The sequence below is a fragment of the Oncorhynchus tshawytscha genome, linkage group LG14, assembly GCF_018296145.1.
Source record: "Oncorhynchus tshawytscha isolate Ot180627B linkage group LG14, Otsh_v2.0, whole genome shotgun sequence".
In the NCBI taxonomy this organism is placed as follows: Eukaryota; Metazoa; Chordata; class Actinopteri; order Salmoniformes; family Salmonidae; genus Oncorhynchus; species Oncorhynchus tshawytscha.
Window position 1 is genome coordinate 56,583,250 of NC_056442.1, and position 19,884 is coordinate 56,603,133.

The window sequence follows — 19,884 nt, forward strand, 5'->3', positions numbered from 1 at the left end:
AGGCTACCTCTGGCGAGCACATGGAGGGCTGTGCGGCCCCCCAAAATAATGCCACCCCACACCATGACTGACCCACCGCCAAACCGGTCATGCTGGAGGATGTTGCAGGCAGCAGAACGTTCTCTACGGCGTCTCCAGACTCTGTCACGTCTGTCACATGTGCTCAGTGTGAACCTGCTTTCATCTGTGAAGAGCACAGGGCACCGGTGGCAAATTTGCCAATCTTGGTGTTTTCTGGCAAATGCCAAACGTCCTGCACGGTGTTGGGCTGTAAGCACAACCCCCACCTGTGGATGTCGGGCCCTCATACCACCCTCATGGAGTCTGTTTCTGACCGTTTGAGCAGACACATGCACATTTGTGGCCTGCTGGAGGTCATTTTGCAGGGCTCTGGCAGTGTTCCTCCTGCTCCTCCTTGCACAAAGGAGGAGGTAGCGGTCCTGCTACTGGGTTGTTGCCCTCCTACAGCCTCCTCCATGTCTCCTGAAGTACTGGCCTGTCTCCTGTTAGCGCCTCCATGCTCTGGACACTACACTGACAGGCACAGCAAACCTTCTTGCCACAGCTCGCATTGATGTGCCATCCTGGATGAGCTGCACTACCTGAGCCACTTGTGTGGGTTGTAGACTCCGTCTCATGCTACCACTAGAGTGAAAGCACCGCCAGCATTCAAAAGTGACCAAAACATCAGCCAGGAAGCATAGGAACTGAGAAGTGGTCTGTGGTTACCACCTGCAGAACCACTCCTTTATTGGGGGTGTCTTGCTAATTGCCTATAATTTCCACCTGTTGTCTATTCCATTTGCACAACAGCATGTGAAATGTATTGTCAATCAGTGTTGCTTCCTAAGTGGACAGTTTGATTTCACAGAAGTGTGATTGACTTGGAGTTACATTGTGTTGTTTAAGTGTACCCTTTGTTTTTTTCAGCAGTATATATAACAATCAGTGTGTGTGTGTGTACACACACACACACACACACACACACACACACACACACGTTTTGTCTGATGCAGCTGTGTTGATCCTCTAGGAAGAATAAACCTGGTTAAGCTTTCATAGTGTCGTTGAGTTTTATTTACTCTGAGAATTAAGAGCCTAACACTGTTACACAAAGACGGCGCTATTTGTTGTATTATTATTATTATTATTATTATTAGAAACGTTTTTATTTTTCGAAAACCAAGTGAAAAATAAAAGGAATAAAGATTCAACTGCATTAAAAACACAAGAGGCTCTTAAGAGTGTTATCGTCCCCAGGGGATACTGCCCAAAAGCATTGGGCCAAAGTATCTGGGTAACGAGAGGAACGATTCATAGATGTCGCTGAATGTGTCCCTCATGTTAATTTCATTGAAAGTCTTTGGCCTGATTATATGTCAAAATGTGATTTGAGAAAATCTGAAAAACGATAAATATACTCTCTAAAAAAAAAAAAACATTCACTGTCTTCCCTGTCTATTCACAGAAGGCAATAGGGCTATGATAGCTGATTTTGAATCTATAACTTGTCACACAACGCCAAAAAAAAAAAAAAAAAAAAAGAAGGTCTATAGCTGTATAATAAATGAATCTGTGTCTAACAGTCCGGTGGTTACCTATTAGTGTTCTGGAGACCTATCTGATATGTGATTGGCTGCTGAAGTGATGACAGTATAGGACTGTCTCAAAATGGCACCCTTATTCCCTATATAGATCCCCACAATACCCATAAAACCTAGCGGTCAAACAGGGAAATGGTTCCAATTGTATTTCCACCGTTTATTTTTTGCTCATAGATTTTTAGGAAACGCTTAAAAAAAAAAAGGTCTGCGTTTCATGTAGACTTACCCTGGCGTGACGTGATGATGTACCGCTCTCTCTCGGACTAGGTGACTTCAATATATCAATATTGTCGCCTGTATTTACCCATACTTCTATACTCTGTAGTGCACTACATTTGGACCCTGGTCAAAAGCACTGTACAATACACGAAATAGAACACAGCCTATATTAGCTGAATAAAAAGACTAAATTATCAGAATAAAAGCTCATGTGGGAAAATATATCTTATCGGGTCCATTCTAGACCCGAGGTATAACATGAAGATCGTCATTTTGATTGATTGAACACACAGATTTGATTGTGTTGTGAAGAAGAGAGTTCTATATTAAAAAAATTTAAATGAGAAAGAGCGTAAGCATCTCAACGTTTTAAAAATCATCCGTTGTCCATCGACAAAAAAGTCCATCAGGCACCAGGGTGATGCAGCATGGCAGCCATTTTGTGCCCCAAGGCCATATTTGTGGCCACCAACAACAGTACCTCAACGGTGGGTGTAGTGAATGAGTGAAGAGCCAGCGGCGAGCCAGTTTCCTCTCTCTTGCGCCCCTTTCCCTACATAATGCACTACTTTTCCAGTGCCATATGGTCATAGGATGGGGAACAGGGCACCATTTGGGAGCCAACACTCACTCTCGCCAAAAACTGCAGTAGAAGCAATTGGTGGTGCTGATAAGAAGTTGACGGATCATCAGACTCCATTTTTTTTTGGAGGCTCTCCTTGAGATGTGACTGACCAGGAGACGGGGGAGTTGAGGATTCGAATGGTAGTACACTTCATAGTGCACCCTTTGAAACGCATCCTTAGTGTCCCAGCGGCCGGTCGTCGTAGGTGCTGTACCTCTTGACGTGGGAGCGGCGCACGCGCTCCCTAAGGTCCACCCCCGAGTGGGTGGGGCCTTCCTCTTCCTCGCTGTGGGAACCACAGTGAGCGTGGCTATGGGCGTGGCGACGGCGTGTGGCCTCCAATAAGGTGTCGTCAGGGACAGGAAGTGTCTCGTAGAGCAGAGCGTTCAGGGTCTCCTCGTAGATCCTGGCCTCCGGGAACTCTACCTGGGATAGACAGACGGACAGGGCCAACATGAAGATTAGCTGCAGGGCAAAAAGTAGCATGTGTGTGTGTGTGTGTGTGTGTGTGTGTGTAAAACTCTGAACCAACCTTGGTCTGTTTTTTCTCTGTGGCGTAGACTATGGATGTGCAGCAGACCTCTGCCAGTTTGCGTCCCTGTCCGTAGAACGACCAGCAGCAGATCTCGTCGCCGATCACGTCCTTGATGAAGAGAACACGGCCATTGTAGCTCAGAGACAGCTTGTCAAACAGCTCAATGTTCTTCAACAGGTTGTCGTCTGAGTTACTGTGGAGGAATTACAACCCACGGGTCAACAGGTTGTCGTCTGAGTTACTGTGGAGGAATTACAACCCACGGATCAACAGGTTGTCGTCTGAATTACTGTGGAGGAATTACAACCCACGGATCAAGAAGCACAGTAAGTATTGAACACAGTACATGATGAGTATTTTAGAGGCTATTATTGACTCTCAAAACAATAGAACAAGAATAGGGCTGCCATTTTGTAAGGCACTTGACTTGTAGTAGCAGTACCTTGTATAGGAGTACTTGTTGTTGCTTCGGTTGTACAGCAGCTTCACTACAGGCTTGGTGCAGGCCTGGATCAGTCTCACCTCCTCCTTGGCAGAGGTGATCACAGGGATTACACACAGAGACTGCTCTTTCTGGTCCTGTTACAGTACATAAAGACACCACAGGCAGCCTGTTACAGTACATAAAGACAGCCTGTTGCACTACATAGAAGACACCACAGGCAGCCTGTTACAGTACATAAAGACAGCCTGTTGCACTACATAGAAGACACCACAGGCAGCCTGTTACAGTACATAGAAGACACCACAGGCAGCCTGTTACAGTACATAGAAGACACCACAGGCAGCCTGTTACAGTACATAGAAGACACCACAGGCAGCCTGTTACAGTACATAGAAGACACCACAGGCAGCCTGTTACAGTACATAAAGACACCACAGGCAGCCTGTTACAGTACATAAAGACACCACAGGCAGCCTGTTACAGTACATAGAAGACACCACAGGCGGCCTGTTACAGTACATAGAAGACACCACAGGCGGCCTGTTACAGTACATAAAGACACCACAGGCAGCCTGTTACAGTACATAGAAGACACCACAGGCGGCCTGTTACAGTACATAGCGAGAAAAGGGGCCAGAAGCAGTCTAAACAATGCCTGGTTCCATTCTCACTGGCTCTGTGCTGCTGAACAATACAAAAGGCTGTGTGTCAGGACATATACCATGGCTCGGGTCAGTGCCATTTCAACAACTCGGTGAGGTCAAAAGGCGAGGTTAGGTCAAAGTTCCTTTATGGATTGAAGCATGCTCATAGAATTGGAATGGACCGGAACTTAACCTCTTATATGTAGCTGTTGATAAGAGATATAAGATATAAGATATAATATGGTTAATATATAATGATATAAGAGGTTAAGCGTTGTTGTAACTAGGGTTGGGCTGTATCCAGACTTCCATACGATCCTGGGATATATGACATTACCGGTAGTGCACACAAGGGCGCACATTGTTTTTTTTTCTTTAAGAAATACAAAAAAAATAGCCTCTTATAGGATCTTAAATCCAGGAGAGGATTGTGGGCTGCAAGCTAACGTTAGCCAATTAGCTAACATTAGCTAAACCCAGCTGGAGAGAATTTAGCACATCTTAGAAAGTTAACTTAATAGTTCTAAGATATATGGCTGGCAAACAGTAGAAGAGTAACTTAAATCACCTCACAAAGCTCCCAAAGATTATTATAACTGAGATAAACTGTCATTTCCTATGGGAACAAATTAGTTATAGTGGGCAGAACAAGCAAGGAGATAGGCAGAGCCAAGCACGATTGTATTTGGCACATTCTAGCATACCTTTGAATATTTCCGTTAGGGAACGCCTACTCTGAAGTGCGCATTAACTCAATTCGCCTTTGCATTTCTAAAACAACGCAATTTTAAAAAACTTTTGCAAAGACTAAAGTCTACAAAACTTTGTCCACTCTGTAACAGATTTTATTTTTGGGAACAGAAAATTCGATTGAGATCAAATATTTAATTGATGAGAAAATTTGCAGAATGTTGGTCAAAATTCATCCACGCTAACTAAATGCTAACAAGCGCATTGAACATTTTGTAAGATTTCTGACCTAAACTAATACAAGTATACCAATGGAGGCTGCTGAGGGGAGGACTGTTCATAATAAATGGCTGGAACGGAGCGAACGGAAACCAATCCACTAATTCCACTCCAGCCTTTACCACAAGCCCATCCTCCACAATTAAGGTGCAACCAAACTCCTGTGAAGTACAGAACTACCTCAAAAAATACTACTCACAGTTTACTGCACCCCCAAAACGAATATCAGCCAGCAAGGCTCTTGGTCAAAGAAGGGATTCTCTACTGTTACCAAGCGAATGGTTGATTTGGAAGATGCTAACCCACTTAAGATAACTAGATACTTAATTAACAAACCAAAATACACAACTGCAGAGCATTTAGCACATTTTAGACAGTTAACTTAGTTATAAGATATCGAGCTGGTAAACATTGAGTTGTGAATTCCATAGTGATCATTTTATCACCCGGAGCATGCTGCATGACGGAGAGGGACTCACAAGGCCTCTCATTCATTGTGTGTAAGTTTAATAATGTGACGCAATGTTCTTTATCGTCTAATGTTTTGAACAAGTTGACTGCGGGTATTTACTTAAGTAGTTAAAAAGATTTTAATAAATAAAAAATAAATATATATATATTTTTTTAAATCTTTTAAAAAATAAAATAATAATTAAGAAATAGTTTTAAAATGGTATTGAAAAACCATCCGGGGGACTTTTCCAAATACCCCAGTATATGGTATAACATTTCAAGCGTAGTTGAAAATTGTATTTACTAAACTACCACAAGTGTAGAGCATTTTACATCAATCGTTGTAAAAATGTAAAGCATCTCTTATCATTTCAGTCTTAAAAATTTGTTCAAAGATTTATTAATGTAATCCTCGGAGCAGTAAATTCCAATCTGAAAATGGGCTACACTTCCTTCATAAACTGTTTAGTGACATCCCCTATCTGTCACAAAACAAAGGGGACATGTCCGTGGGGCGACACACAATAGGCCTAGCGTCGTCCGGGTTAGGGAGGGTTTGGCCGGTAGGGATATCCTCGTCTCATCGCGCACTAGCGACTCCTGTGGCGGGCCGGGTGCAGTGCGCTCTAAACCAAGGTCGCCAGGTGCGCGGTGTTTCCTCAGACACATTGGTGCGGCTGGCTTCCGGGTTGGGCGCGCTGTGTTAAGAAGCAGTGCGGTTTGGTTGGGTTGTGTTGTGTTTCGGAGGACGCATGGCTTTCGACCTTAGTCTCTCCCGAGCCCATACGGGAGATGTAGCGATGAGAGAAGATAGTAACTACTAACAATTGGATACCACAAAATTGGGGAGAAAAGGGGGCAATATATATATATTTTTTTTTTTTAAAGGGGGACATGACATAAATGAAAGCCAGAGGGGTTTTTAATTCAACATGGCATTGATACAAGATTCTTCAGCATAGATGAGGTAGAAGTCAATGGAAGGCAGACCGTGGAGGATAGAGGAAGGACGCCGGATTGACGCTCATTCAACAAATCTGATCGAACCAAGTGGATATTTGTCAAAAGCGTCATGATTTATGTATTGGAACAGGCCTACAATGTGGTAACTGAAGTCCTATTTTGAATATTTTTGGCTGTTTTTACTGCACAACATTTAGAAGTTGAACCGTTTCCAGGTTTAAAAGAAGCGACAGCTAAATGCTAACTCCCGTTGGTACAAGCTGGTAGCATAGCTAGCATACAGAAATCGGGTGGTGGTAGTCAGTCATTTTTAACCGTAATGCCGTTGGTTGGTGACAATGACAAACTTATATTGTTGGGGTTGACATCCATATGAGCATTATACTCCTGATTTTTTTCCCTCAACAGCATGAAACACACATAGAAACAATAGCCCAAATGAAGGCTAATTTTGCTGGGAGGGGGAAATGAAGAGATTCGGGATCTCACCCCCCCCATGCGTTTCCATGGCATTTCCATTGTTTTGGTCAGGTTCGATTGATCTCATTACCGCATGTAATCGCTGTCACCAGTCACCATGGCGACAGCAGAATGTCCCCAGTAGAACCTTGGCTAATCCAAATACCGAATGCCAGGCATTCCAATGACATCACAATGACACAGTGTGCATCCTAAACGGAACCCTTTTACCAATAGAGTGCACTAGCATCCCTGGTCAAAAGTAATGCACTACATAGGGAATAGGGTGCCATTTGCGACACATATACATGATACCCACTGCCACTAGGGTTGTGACGGTCATGGAATTTTGGAGGACTGATTGGCCAGCCAAATGACAGTGGCCCCCATAATAACCGTTCGAACAGCATAAAAAAAAAAAATTATATATATTTTTTTATAAATATATATATATATATATATTTTAGATATACATTGTCTCCTCTCCTCTCACTTTGTGCATGGGGACATTGTCATGCTGAAACTGGAAATGGCCTTCCCCAAACTGTTGCCACAAAGTTGGAAGCACAGAATCATCTAGAATATCGTTGTATGCTGTAGCGTTAAGATTTCCCTTCACTAGAACTAAGAGGCCTAGCCTGAACCATGAAAAACAGATCCACACCATTATTCCTCCTCCACCAAACTTTACAGTTTGTTCTAGGCAACTAAAGTTGGTTACAGTTGGTTGCCTAGGCAACTAAAGACCTGCTTACTTGCGTCAGCAAGGAACAAAAAACGTTTAATCCCATTGTTAAGAGTCCACGTTACGGCCGAAACAGACTCAACTAGACTTTTTTTAAATGGTCATTTTTATTTTCACTACAGTCTTCATCCATAACCAACAGTTATATGGTAATTGTGTTAGCCCTAACTGCCACTTATAGTAAACATAACAGTACTGTTGTCCTTCAGCCACTAACAGAGTAGACAAACAGGTTAAAGCAATTATCACAACACGAGGAAGCAACGTGTGGAGGAGAGAATGTCGCGTTCCAAGCAATTATCACAACACGAGGAAGCAACGTGTGGAGGAGAGAATGTCGCGTTCCAAGCAATTATCACAACACGAGGAAGCAACGTGTGGAGGAGAGAATGTCGCGTTCCAAGCAATTATCACAACACGAGGAAGCAACGTGTGGAGGAGAGAAGCAATTATCACAACACGAGGAAGCAACGTGTGGAGGAGCGAATGTCGCGTTCCAAGCAATTATCACAACGAGGAAGCAACGTGTGGAGGAGAGAATGTCGCATTCCAAGCAATTATCACAACACGAGGAAGCAACGTGTGGAGGAGAGAATGTCGCGTTCCAAGCAATTATCACAACACGAGGAAGCAACGTGTGGAGGAGAGAATGTCGCGTTCCAAGTCGTCATGACATTACAGCACCGTATGTTGCCTTCATGCACAGATTTAGGATTGAGCAAAGCTGCAGGTTGGAAGACACAGCCTGAACCCCAAGCACCCTATTCCCTATGTAGTGCCCTAATTTTTGTTCATAGTCCTACGGGCCATTTGTGGCACACTCTGTGTCACTGACCTGCAGGCCTCCCTGGCACAGCTCCACCAGACCCTGGATCAGGTAATACTTGGCCTCTGCCAGCAGCTCCAGAACCCCCTGCCTGCCAGGGGGCAAGGTGACCACTTCCTCCCGCAGGTACGTCAGGATGGAGGCAAAGTGCTTCCCACAGCGATCTATCAGGATCCAGCCTGGATGGGAACATACAAGTGAAAGGAAAACCGTCAATTCCGGTCAGATTTTTAGATTAGCGTATTTCCGTGTATCTTTTTGATGAGGTGCCTGCCATAGGACCTGTACATAAAAATTGTTTTTCTAATCATTGCTGATTTTAATTTAATTTTCTTAATTTTACCTTTATTTTTACTAGGCAAGTCAGTTAAGAACAAATTCTTATTTTCAATGACGGCCTAGGAACAGTGGGGTTAACTGCCTTGTTCAGGGGCAGAACGATTTGTACCTTTTTACAGATTTGTACCTTTGTCAGCTCGGGGATTCAAACTTGCAAACTTTCGGTTACTAGTCCAACGCTCTAACCACCGGGCTACCCTGCCGCCCCTGCGCTCTAACCGCCGGCCCACCTTCCCGCCCCTGCGCTCTAACCGCCGGGCCACCCTGCCGCCCCTGCGCTCTAACCGCCGGGCCACCCTGCCGCCCCTGCGCTCCCTGCGCTCTAACCACCGGGCTCTAACCACCGGGCCACCCTGCCGCCTCTGCGCTCTAACCACCCTACCTGCCGCCCTGCGCTCTAACCACCGGGCTACCTGCCGCCTCTGCGCTCTAACCACCGGGCTACCCTGCCGCCCCTGCGCTCTAACCACTAGGCTACCCTGCCGCCTCTACACTCTAACCACTCGGCTACCTGTCGTATGATATGTGTTGCTTTAGCCACCCGTTCCATTCTAAAGTCCTTATTAGACTAAGTAGAGTTGCCTCTATGTTTCTGATCCATAAGAATGACAGAGAACTCAGCTCTTTTTGTCAATAATTGTTAATTGACAGTCTTTCTCACCTTCTCGGTCAATGAAAACCTCCTTCTTGCCACTGAACATGGCCTTCAGCATGGAGTCCTGCCTAGTGAGCACCTGCAGCGTGGTGTAGAACAGGGTCCCCCCTACGTTTAGACGCACATACTTGTTACCCAGGCCCAACGCTGCTCTGTAGCTGCACGTCTTGGACTTGGGACACGCCATCTGGGAGGCTGGGGGGGGGGAGAATAGGATGGAAATATCTCTTTGACATCACCATACAAGAATGTAAAAGCTATCATACACATTGAAAAAAAAACAGTCAGCCTAGCACACTGTATAGCCTACATAAAACACTGAGGATATTGGCACATTCATTCATAACAGACCACTGCTTTGATTGTTGATTGCCCACTGTTCCATGTATACCTTCATGGGAAGGTCTAATGGCTTGGGAGCCAGTAGTGATGGCCTGGGTCTGGAGGCATAGCCGGTGCAGGGGGAGCTGGCAGCTGTCCCCGGACATGTCCCTCTGAAGGTAGATGACCACCCTGCAGACGGAGGTCCTGATGTCCCCCGCCGTGGTGACAGCTACTGGGGGGGCCGCCACAGCCTCTCACTGGCCCTGCAGATCATACCTGGTGGACGGGAGGCAATAGAAAATCACTGCTTTATTTACGCCTTGCCTTCAAAGCCCTGGCTTCTGCTGAGATGACAGACACTAACAAGGTGACAGTTGGGACCGTTGGTGACAGTTGAAATCTGAAACCTTGAATTGATAATGTCATTGACTGAAATTAGACCGGAGTTGCTCTGGTCGCCAACGCGGTCATACGTAAACATCAATAGCCGAGAACGTTGTGAAAACAATGGCTGGAGGAAGCCACCCACCCAATCAGTATCTTCCACTCACTTCCATTTCCCCTAGCATGGAATGTGGCTGGGCCCACAATGCTGCGTGTGTGTGTGTGTGTGTGTGTGTGTGTGTGTGTGTGTGTGTGTGTGTGTGTGTGTGTGTGTGTGTATGTCCATCTTCATACAATAAACAAACTGTGTTATTTGGGAGAAAGTCCCCAAAAACGTTGCATACCAAGGGTTAGGACAATGAGTCTCTGGGGAACTCAAACCAGCACGGCAAGTTGTGTTGTGATATCAACCCCATTCCACATAGTATGGTTACTACTATAAAAATACAATGACATGTATTTTCATTACGGTCGGTGCTAATAAGTTAGTCACATTAGAGATGAGTGCAATAAGCATACAACGTCTGTACGTATGAGATGAAGCTAACTAACTAGGAACATGCCATAAGGTTGAGTCACAAAGTGTATTTAAACGAAGCTAAAGTTAGCTGTGCTGGCTTGCTAACTAGCTAACTACTGGCTAACTTACTGTTGTTAGCCAGCTATAATGTGTCTAATAAATTTTAAAACAATCTGTCTAAGCACAAATTCGTGATTATTGAGACGAACTTAAATGACCTAGTCCTTGAAAGAGAGAGTAAAATGTGTTTCTTATGGAGTTTCTCCTTTGCCATCCGGGTAAAAGCTAGCTGAAGAAGACAAGCTAAAAATGAGCTCAATAGTATATTTTCATAGATACTCACCCACGCCGTCTTTCTCTTAGGGTAAATATTTTTCTCTGAATAGTTCAGTACATTATAAGCTATGTAATGTAGCTACGCCAACTACAATTGTAAATATTCACAAGGCAACGACGTTAAATAACTATACCCAACTATAGAAAAGTTGACTACTACAAATAATTATTCTTCTTCGATAAAGCGGATGGCATCCAATAAATGTTGCATTACCGCCACCTAGTAGACTGGAGTACAACTCCTTTATAATTTGCTTGAAAAAATAAACATATAACCTACCATCTAACACTACACTCACAAAAATTATTTGTAAAAATACAAATAAAACCACCCTATTCCACTATTAAAATCTATGTAGTCCTCCCTCAGGCCAACAACCTGAAAGGATGGGACATGACAACTTAACACACCCTGTAACTCTTCTGATGTTAAGTCTCACACACCAAAATACATCTCTGCAGCTGCCACCACAACCTCAATTTTCTGCAAATTACATTTCACCCCTGCAATACAGTAGATAACCACTTCTATAAATACTAAAAATCCAATCTCACAGAAGTATATATAACTTGTTGGCCTCTCCCTCTGTACTGGGACAGTACTACCACTCCTCTCAGGATCCCTCCCCCTTGACCCATCTTCCTCTACTTTCTTCACTGCCTCAGCATATGACAACTTCTGCACTACTCTAACCCTGGAAACCTCAACCATGCCTCTCTCCCACATGACGTGTCTGATCCCCAGCTCCATGGGCACCCCTACAATTAACACATACAACTACGTTCCCCAATGCTACACATTCCTTTGTCTCATGCTCTTCTGCACACTTCTCACAGCTAGGAACCTCCCTCCTGCACACTTCTCACAGCTAGGAACCTCCCTCCAGCACACTTCTCACAGCTAGGAACCTCCCTCCAGCACACTTCTCACAGCTAGGAACCTCCCTCCTGCACACTTCTGCCACATGACCACCAGCTTGACACCTGTAACAACGTAATGTATTCGGCACAAATGCTCGTACAGGATAACTTAAATATCCCAACATCACTTTGCTGGGAAAAGACTCAACATCAAAACAAACAACAACTCTTGTGTTTCCCCACTCACGCCACCCTGTCTACGTCGCAACAAACAACGAGCAGCACAAACACCGGGAATCTTCCCCATCACTTGGTCAACTTTTACATCCAGTAATCACTCCTTTCAATGGCACCCTTTTCTTGAGACCAAAACAATTCACATTTGTTGTCCCCATTTGTTTAACGTGGAGAACCTTCTCCCTCTAACCAGCAGAAACACAAACAATAATCACAAGATCACTATTTTCACCCACCCTGAAACCACAAAGGGATCAGCCAAAAGGCAAGGGTCCACTTTTCCCAAAAACTTCCCTCCTATGGTCACAGACTGATCTTTATCCTGACCCTCGGTGCAAGACTCGGGCTCTGAGAACTTCACTCTGTGCTGGTTACAAAAAAACACACAAAAAAAAGTCTGTCCTACCGATCCTCGACTTCGGTGATGTCATCTATGAATTAGCCTCCAACACTCTACTCAACAAACTGGATGCAGTCTATCACTGTGCCATCCGTTTTGTCACCAAAGCCCCATTCACTACAAACCATTGTGACCTGTACGCTCTCGTTGGTTGGCCCTCGCTTCATACTTGTCGCCAAACCCACTGGCTCCAGGTCATCTACAAGTCTCTGCTAGGTAAAGCCCCGCCTTATCTCAGCTCACTGGTCACCATAGCAGCACCCACCCGTAGCACGTGCTCCAGCAGGTATATCTCACTGGTCACCCCCAAAGCCAATTCCTCCTTTGGCCTTCCTTGGCCTATTTATTGCCTTAACTCCCTTATCTTACCTCATTTCCACTCACTGTATATAGACTTTTTGTTTTCTTTTGTTCTACTGTATTATTGACTATGTTTTGATTATTCCATGTGTAACTCTGTGTTGTTGTATGTGTCGAATTGCTTTGCTTTATCTTGGCCAGGTCGCAGTTGCAAATGAGAACTTGTTCTCAACTAGCCTACCTGGTTAAATAAAGGTGAAATAAATAAATAAATAAATATAAAAACTTTGCTTACACTTTCTACCATTCTTCTTTAACACAGCATCTTACTTTCCCCCCCGACATTTTTAACCGACTCAAGCTCACGTCTTCCTCCCTCTCTTAGACCTCTGCCTCTCTTTTTCCCTCCATTCCTCCTCCGTATTCTAAATATATGTCTCCTTATGTTAATACTGCACTTATTCTGACATAACGTTACATCTTGCCTTCTCAAGGGACGCCATTTAATAGACTGTCACAATCTCCGTACAATCAGCACAAACCCCCTCGGGATGTAAGAGCTCAACAGTGCATCCAATTTATAAAGCAGCTGCTTCGTCTTGATGTTCTTCTTCATCAAAAGCGACCACGACCCTTTTCCATTTCAAACAAGCGCGCTTTTCAAACCACCATCCACGGTCTCGCTTGTTACCCTGTCCGCGACACGACTAGTTTTACTACAAATAATGTTTGTGTACTACAATTCCCATCATACACTCCTTCCCCCTCCCTACCGGAAGTTACACTAGTTGGACAAACACAACTGTTCCCTGGCAGCCGAAGTGTACTGTGGATTATATGCCACGTTGATATTACGTTTAAATACATTTAAGGTAAGTGAAAGACTGACTTTAAGAGTTTTCTCACTTGTAAACAATAATAATTAGATGATTTGTACAGATTGTAGTTAGCAACTCACGCTCGGCTAATAGCTGGTCAGCTAAATGAAACAGTTCACTAATGCTACCGGCCTCTACGAGCTATTTTGTCCACAACAGGACAGTCCGATAAGGGCAATCGGAGCAAGCTGTGAGATAGCCAGCTAACGTTAATCTTGCTCCATAATATTGCCAAAGTAGCAGCTGGCTGGCACTGATTATCGGGTATTGCATGTGTGCCAACTAATTCGTAACTAATTGATGTCAGATATGTTGCTATTGATTAGTCAAAGGTCACAGAATCAAATAGTATGTTTTGTTTGTTATTGTAAACTATATTTTCCGAACAGGCATTCTCTCTTGTCACCTACTATTCGTGTTTACTAATGTAGCAGCGGTCATAAATTGTTAAACGGTTAAAAAACAAAACAAATTGTGAATAAATGCAACAGTTGGACAATGGATGAAGATACTCCAAACTTTTAGAATATTTATATATATATTTACTGAATTATAGCACATTTTACTGGCACGGACAAATAATGAATATTCAGGGCTTTTTGGTGGGAATTCAGGTATTTAATTTATTGTAAAATGTTACTTTTCTTTAGAATGCACTCGTATTTTCTTATTGTATCAGGGTTTTCACCTTTTGTACCTTTGTTAAAATAAAGATGGTTACAGGGCATTTGGAAACTATTCAGACCCCTTGAATTTTCCACAGTTTGTTATATGACCTTATTCTGGGATAGATTGAATATCCCCCCCCCCCTCCTCAATCTACACACAATACCTCATAATTGATTGGACATGATTTGGAAAGGCACACACCACTCTGTATAAGGTTCCACAGTTGTCAGATAAATTTAAAAAAGCAACCTACGAAGTTGAAGGAATTGCCTGTAGAGCTCCGAGACAGGATTGTGTCGAGGCACAGATCTGGGGAAGGGTACCAAAAAATGTCTGCAGCATTGAAGGTCCCCAAGAACACAATGGCCTCCATCATTCTTAAATGGAAGACATTTGGAACCACCAAGACTCTTCCTAGAGCTGGCCGCCTGGCCAAACTGCGCAATCGGGGGAGAAGGGCCTTGGTCAGGGAGGTGACCAAGAACCCGATGGTCACTCTGACAGAGCTCCAGAGTTCCTCTATGGAGATGGGAGGACCTTCCAGAAGGTCAACCATCTCTGCAGCACACCACCAATTAGGCCTTTATGGTAGAGTGGCCCGACTGAAGCCACTCCTCAGTGAAAAGCACATGACGGCCCGTTTTGAGTTTGCCAAAAGGCACCTTACGGACTCTCAGACCATGAGAAACAAGATTCTTTGGTCTGATGAAACCAAGATTGAACTACTTAACCTGAATGCCAAGCGTCACGTCTGGCGGATACCTGGCACCATCCCTACGGTGAAGCATGGTGGTGTCAGCATCATGCTGTGGGGATGTTTTTCAGAAGTAGGGAGAGAGAGACTAGTCAGGATCGAGGGAAAGATGAACGGAGAGATTCTTGATGAGCACCTGCTCCAGAGCACTCAGGACCTCAGACTGGGGTGACGGTTCACCTTCCAACAGAACAACGACACGAAGCACACAGCCAAGAGAATGCAGGAGTAGCTTAGGGACAAGACTTTGAATGTCCTTGAGTGGCCCGGACTTGAACCTGATCGAACATCTCTGGAGAGACCTGAAAATAGCTGTGAAGCAACACTCCCCATCCAACCTGACAGAGCTTGAGAGGATCTGCAGAGAAGAAATGGAGAAACTCCCCAAATATAGATGAACCAAGTTTGTAACATCATACCCAAGAAGACTCGAGGCTGTAATCGCTGCCAAAGGTGCTTCAACAAAATATGGAGTAAAGGGTCTGAATACTTATGTAAAAGTTAGATTTTATCATTTAAAAAAAAACGAATTTAGCATAAATAACTAAACTTCTTTTTTGCTTTGTAATTATGGGATGTTGTGTGTGGATTGATGGGGGAATATTTAATACATTTTCGAATAAGGCTGTAGTGTAACAATGTGGAAAAGGTAAAGAGGTCAGAATACTTTCCGAATGCACTGTATGTGCCTCATTTTGCATAAATACACCAGGTGTATTTGCATATATGAATAAGTTAACATAAAGGGGCGGAACAGGGCTGCAACAATCAAACATTTTTTTTTTTCTGTCTACACAACTTGCACTCACCTGCGCTTTCTAGACAGCCTCATTCATTACTGTTGTGTGGCTTCATTTATTAGGATCCCCATTATCTAATGCCCATGCAGTTATAGACATGAACAACATAAGATATTACATTAAAATGAGTTGGAAAGACGCCTAGAGACGACAACATACTGTTTACACACTATTAATATTTACATATTGTTATATACATTAGTTAAATTAGATATTTGGAAAGAGGAGAGGTTCTGTGGCAATGTTTTTTAAAGTGGCATTCATTTCAGCGCCTCTCATTTGTAAACATTTCAACTGGATTAAATTATAACTTTATTAAAATTTGTATTATTCTTCTTCAAAAGAACACCCATCAATCTTTAGTCTTTCTGAAATAAAATGTTATTGGTCGCATACAAAGCAGATGGTATTGCGGTTGTAGCAAAATGCTTGTGATGTTAAGTGTTGAGGCGGTGCGTTTAAATCCCTGACGAAGCTTAAACCTTCTTATGGAATCAACGGAAAGATGATGTATCCCCGTTGGGTTCATTTCAGCAATTACCGGAGGTGTGTTTGACAGGTCATTACAAACCATTTCCGCGGTCGTAATGTTAACGGTGAAAAACATGACGGGCTCAAGCAAGAGTATGAAGGAGTGAAATGAAAGTGTTCAATCCAGCAAGATTTTAATGGCAAGATGTTGCACACCTCCGACACAGGAAATGGATGTCTGAAAAATATAGATCCTCAGGTGGGCGGGGCATGTGCATTACTATACTACTACTGTGACACACCTGACCCAAAATAATACAAATCCCCAAGTTATCTTTCACCTATTCCGCCCTCTTAGATCGGTGCAGATTAGTGAGAGATGAGGACAGGAAACCTCTTTTTAGACTAGATTAAGATGCAGGATAAAATACAAGGTTAAATAAATAAAACATCCATATAATCCATGGTGTTAAAGCAGTTGTTTTTCCAGCCCCTTAATCTATAACCCAGCTCTTGGGGACAGGTCTTGTGGCCATGGCAAAAGACCCGTTGGCTGAAGCTGGTCTTCATTTTGATGAGCTCAACAAGCTACGGGTGCTGGAACCAGAGGTGGACCAGAAGACCAGGGAGCTCAAGGAGGAGTGTGAAGACTTTGTTGACAGTAAGAGCAGTCCATTACCTTCTGATTTGTGGTCCCAAATGGCACCATATTCCCTCATTTATTTATTTTATCTTTATTTAACGAGGCAAGTTGGTTAAGAACACATTCTTATTTTCAATGACGGCCTAGGAACAGTGGGTTAACTGCCTGTTCAGGGGGCAGAACGACAGATTTGTACCTTGTCAGCTCGGGGATTTGAACTTGTAACCTTGTGGTTACTAGTCCAACGAGTATAGTGGGCCCTGAGAAAAAGTAGTGCCCAGGGAATAGCGTATGGTATGGATGATTGTGGTTCAGTTCTGTAATTTGCATAGAATAATGTTTTTTTGTAAAGAACAGTGGAGATGTCCACTCGCATCTCGTCCTAATGTTAAAACTGTTTTTTTTTTCTTCAAATGTTGTTGCCCCCTAATTACCGCATATAGGCTATTATTAATTTTCGCGTATTCATTCAATACACAGAAATGGGCCAGTTTCAGAAGATAGTGGGTGGTCTCATAGAGCTGGTGGATGAATTGGCAAAAGAGGCAGAGACTGAAAAGATGAAGGTAAGGGTCTGCCTTGGCTCTTTTTAAGTGTTGTGAGTTTCTTAGTTCATCTTTACAGGGCTCAGACACACACACACATATATACACACACATTGATATTAGATGCTTGTTCACTCCTTCAGTGGACTTTGACTGCTAGCTCGCTAGGCCACTAAGTACACTTGTTCACTCCTTCAGTGGACTTTGACTGCTAGCTCGCTAGGCCACTAAGTACACTTGTTCACTCCTTCAGTGGACTTTGACTGCTAGCTCGCTAGGCCACTAAGTACACTTGTTCACTCCTTCAGTGGACTTTGACTGCTAGCTCGCTAGGCCACTAAGGACACTTGTTGCACTTTTCTGTGGGAATGACTGAGGGCTTCTTATCTGGGTGAACAACATGCTGCTGCACTGCCCTCCTCCCAGGCTATTGGAGCCAGGAACCTGTTGAAGTCTGTGGCCAAGCAGAGGGAGGCCCAGCAACAGCAGCTCCAGGCCCTGATAGCAGAGAAGAAGCTGCAGCTGGAGAGGTAAGAAGACTTGAAATCCACTTCACCTCAAATCTCCTTGTGAAATCAATAACAATGAGAATCTTGTCAGTTAGTGTCTCATTCTCAAGGGTTGACCTTAAAGTCAGTTATTCAGTCAGTTATTCAGTCAGTCAGTCAGTCACCTGGGTTTTAACTAAGTTTGTTTCATCTATTCCAGGTATCGTATCGAGTACGAAGCTCTCTCCAAGGTGGAGGCTGAGCAGAATGAGTTCATTGACCAGTTCATTCTACAGAAATAAGGAGCGTATTGAAGGCCCACAGTATTAGTGTGCGTTTGTGACCATGTTTCCAGGGTGCCTGTATTTGTTTTTCTATGGGTGATATCCACTACACTATGGGTTCACGCGAATCGCTCATCCGAACACCATAACCTTTTTTGCAATCCAAAACTGCTCCAACTAAATCCAGACGCGTTTTTTGCTTAGACAGCGAGACGGACTACATGCAACGTTTAGAAGTAACTTGTCACCCATCTTTTACAGCAAAACAACATGTTTGTTTTTTTTCAGGTGTCTGAAGTGACAACCCTCCTTCCCAGTTATACTTTTATTTAGCATTTGAAGTGTTGAACACTTGAATGTAATTAGAGCCTGAGACTCTGTAGTCGTCATACCTTTCACACCACTACAGTACGTCAGACAAGCAAATGGGGAAGAAAGCTATTTATATACACAAAGGAATGGAGTTATACTGTTTATATTAAAGGAATTACTATGTATAGATTGTCTTCCACTTGTAGGGAAGGTAAACAGCTATAAGTATGGTATTTGCATTTTACTGTAAATAATTTCATGATTTTGTGGGAAAAAATCTTTTTTTTTTTTGCTGTGTGTTGACTGTACACCCCCCTCCCTCCCCTCCCTGTTGTCATCTTAACTTTGTTTGTTTACATCTAAGGTACGAATAAGTTGTGTTCGTGTTTTATCTGATCATTTCACCGTTGTCTGTGGGACCACACCAGAACATTTTCCCCTCAGGTGCCTTATTGGAATTTCAGGCCAGTTTTTATAACTAAACACTTAAGTACATTCGAAAAGTATATTAATCGTTTTATGTTTACTATATATATATATATATATATATATATATATATATATATCCAAAAATTCTCATTCTCTGCATTCATCTTATCTATGTTAAAGGTTAATAGACCTACTTCATCAATAGATGAGGTACACTTGAATAAAATTGATATTATGATTCTCTTGGTGTCAACATTATTGACTATTGTGCATCTGTGTGCAGATTATCCAATGTTTAAATTCTTATGAAGAATGTTTAATATAACCTTGATATTTTTTACAATTTAAAATGTACTAATTGATAATTCATCACTTGAGAAGGAAAAAAATCACTCTGAGCATGTGTACTATAGTCTAGATTAGAGGGATGATTGCCTGGATGGATAGACAGTAGCGTCATACTTTGAGACAGTCAGACTAGTAATCCACCTGTACAGTCAATCAGACTAGTAATCCACCTGTACAGTCAATCAGACTAGTAATCCACCTGTACAGTCAATCAGACTAGTAATCCACCTGTACAGTCAATCAGACTAGTAATCCACCTGTACAGTCAATCAGACTAGTAATCCACCTGTACTGTCAATCAGACTAGTAATCCACCTGTACAGTCAATCAGACTAGTAATCCACCTGGACTGTCAATCAGACTAGTAATCCACCTGGACTGTCAATCAGACTAGTAATCCACCTGTACAATCAATCAGAC

The 19,884-nt window shown here is 43.2% G+C and overlaps 2 protein-coding genes across 5 annotated transcripts; one reads left to right on the top strand and one right to left on the bottom strand.

Moving 5' to 3' along the window:
- Positions 1-1,054: 1,054 nt before the first annotated feature.
- LOC112267329 (BTB/POZ domain-containing adapter for CUL3-mediated RhoA degradation protein 2-like) lies at positions 1,055-13,539 on the bottom strand. Of its 2 annotated transcripts, none has more exons than XM_042297715.1 (7): positions 13,139-13,539; positions 9,873-10,081; positions 9,488-9,676; positions 8,497-8,666; positions 3,426-3,562; positions 2,981-3,176; positions 1,055-2,874 (listed from the first exon to the last, which is right to left on the bottom strand). In XM_042297715.1, exons 2-7 carry the CDS (start codon positions 9,967-9,969, stop codon positions 2,626-2,628), a joined length of 1,038 nt encoding a protein of 345 aa, XP_042153649.1. In that variant the 5' UTR covers positions 9,970-10,081; positions 13,139-13,539; the 3' UTR covers positions 1,055-2,625. The 2 variants fall into 2 exon arrangements, with proteins under 2 accessions (XP_042153649.1, XP_042153648.1); XM_042297714.1 differs by lacking the exon at positions 13,139-13,539 and adding an exon at positions 11,053-11,232.
- A 48-nt stretch (positions 13,540-13,587) lies between these two features.
- LOC112267328 (intraflagellar transport 20 homolog (Chlamydomonas)) lies at positions 13,588-19,357 on the top strand. 3 transcript variants are annotated; one of them, XM_024445616.2, is made up of 5 exons: positions 13,588-13,715; positions 16,906-17,076; positions 17,539-17,624; positions 18,030-18,133; positions 18,312-19,357. In XM_024445616.2, the coding sequence occupies exons 2-5, from the start codon at positions 16,950-16,952 to the stop codon at positions 18,391-18,393; spliced, it is 399 nt and encodes a 132-aa protein (XP_024301384.1). In that variant the 5' UTR covers positions 13,588-13,715; positions 16,906-16,949; the 3' UTR covers positions 18,394-19,357. The 3 variants fall into 3 exon arrangements, with proteins under 3 accessions (XP_024301384.1, XP_024301385.1, XP_024301386.1); XM_024445617.2 differs by having other exon boundaries at positions 13,600-13,715; positions 16,926-17,076; XM_024445618.2 differs by having other exon boundaries at positions 13,603-13,715; positions 16,939-17,076.
- The last annotated feature ends 527 nt before the right edge of the window (positions 19,358-19,884 follow it).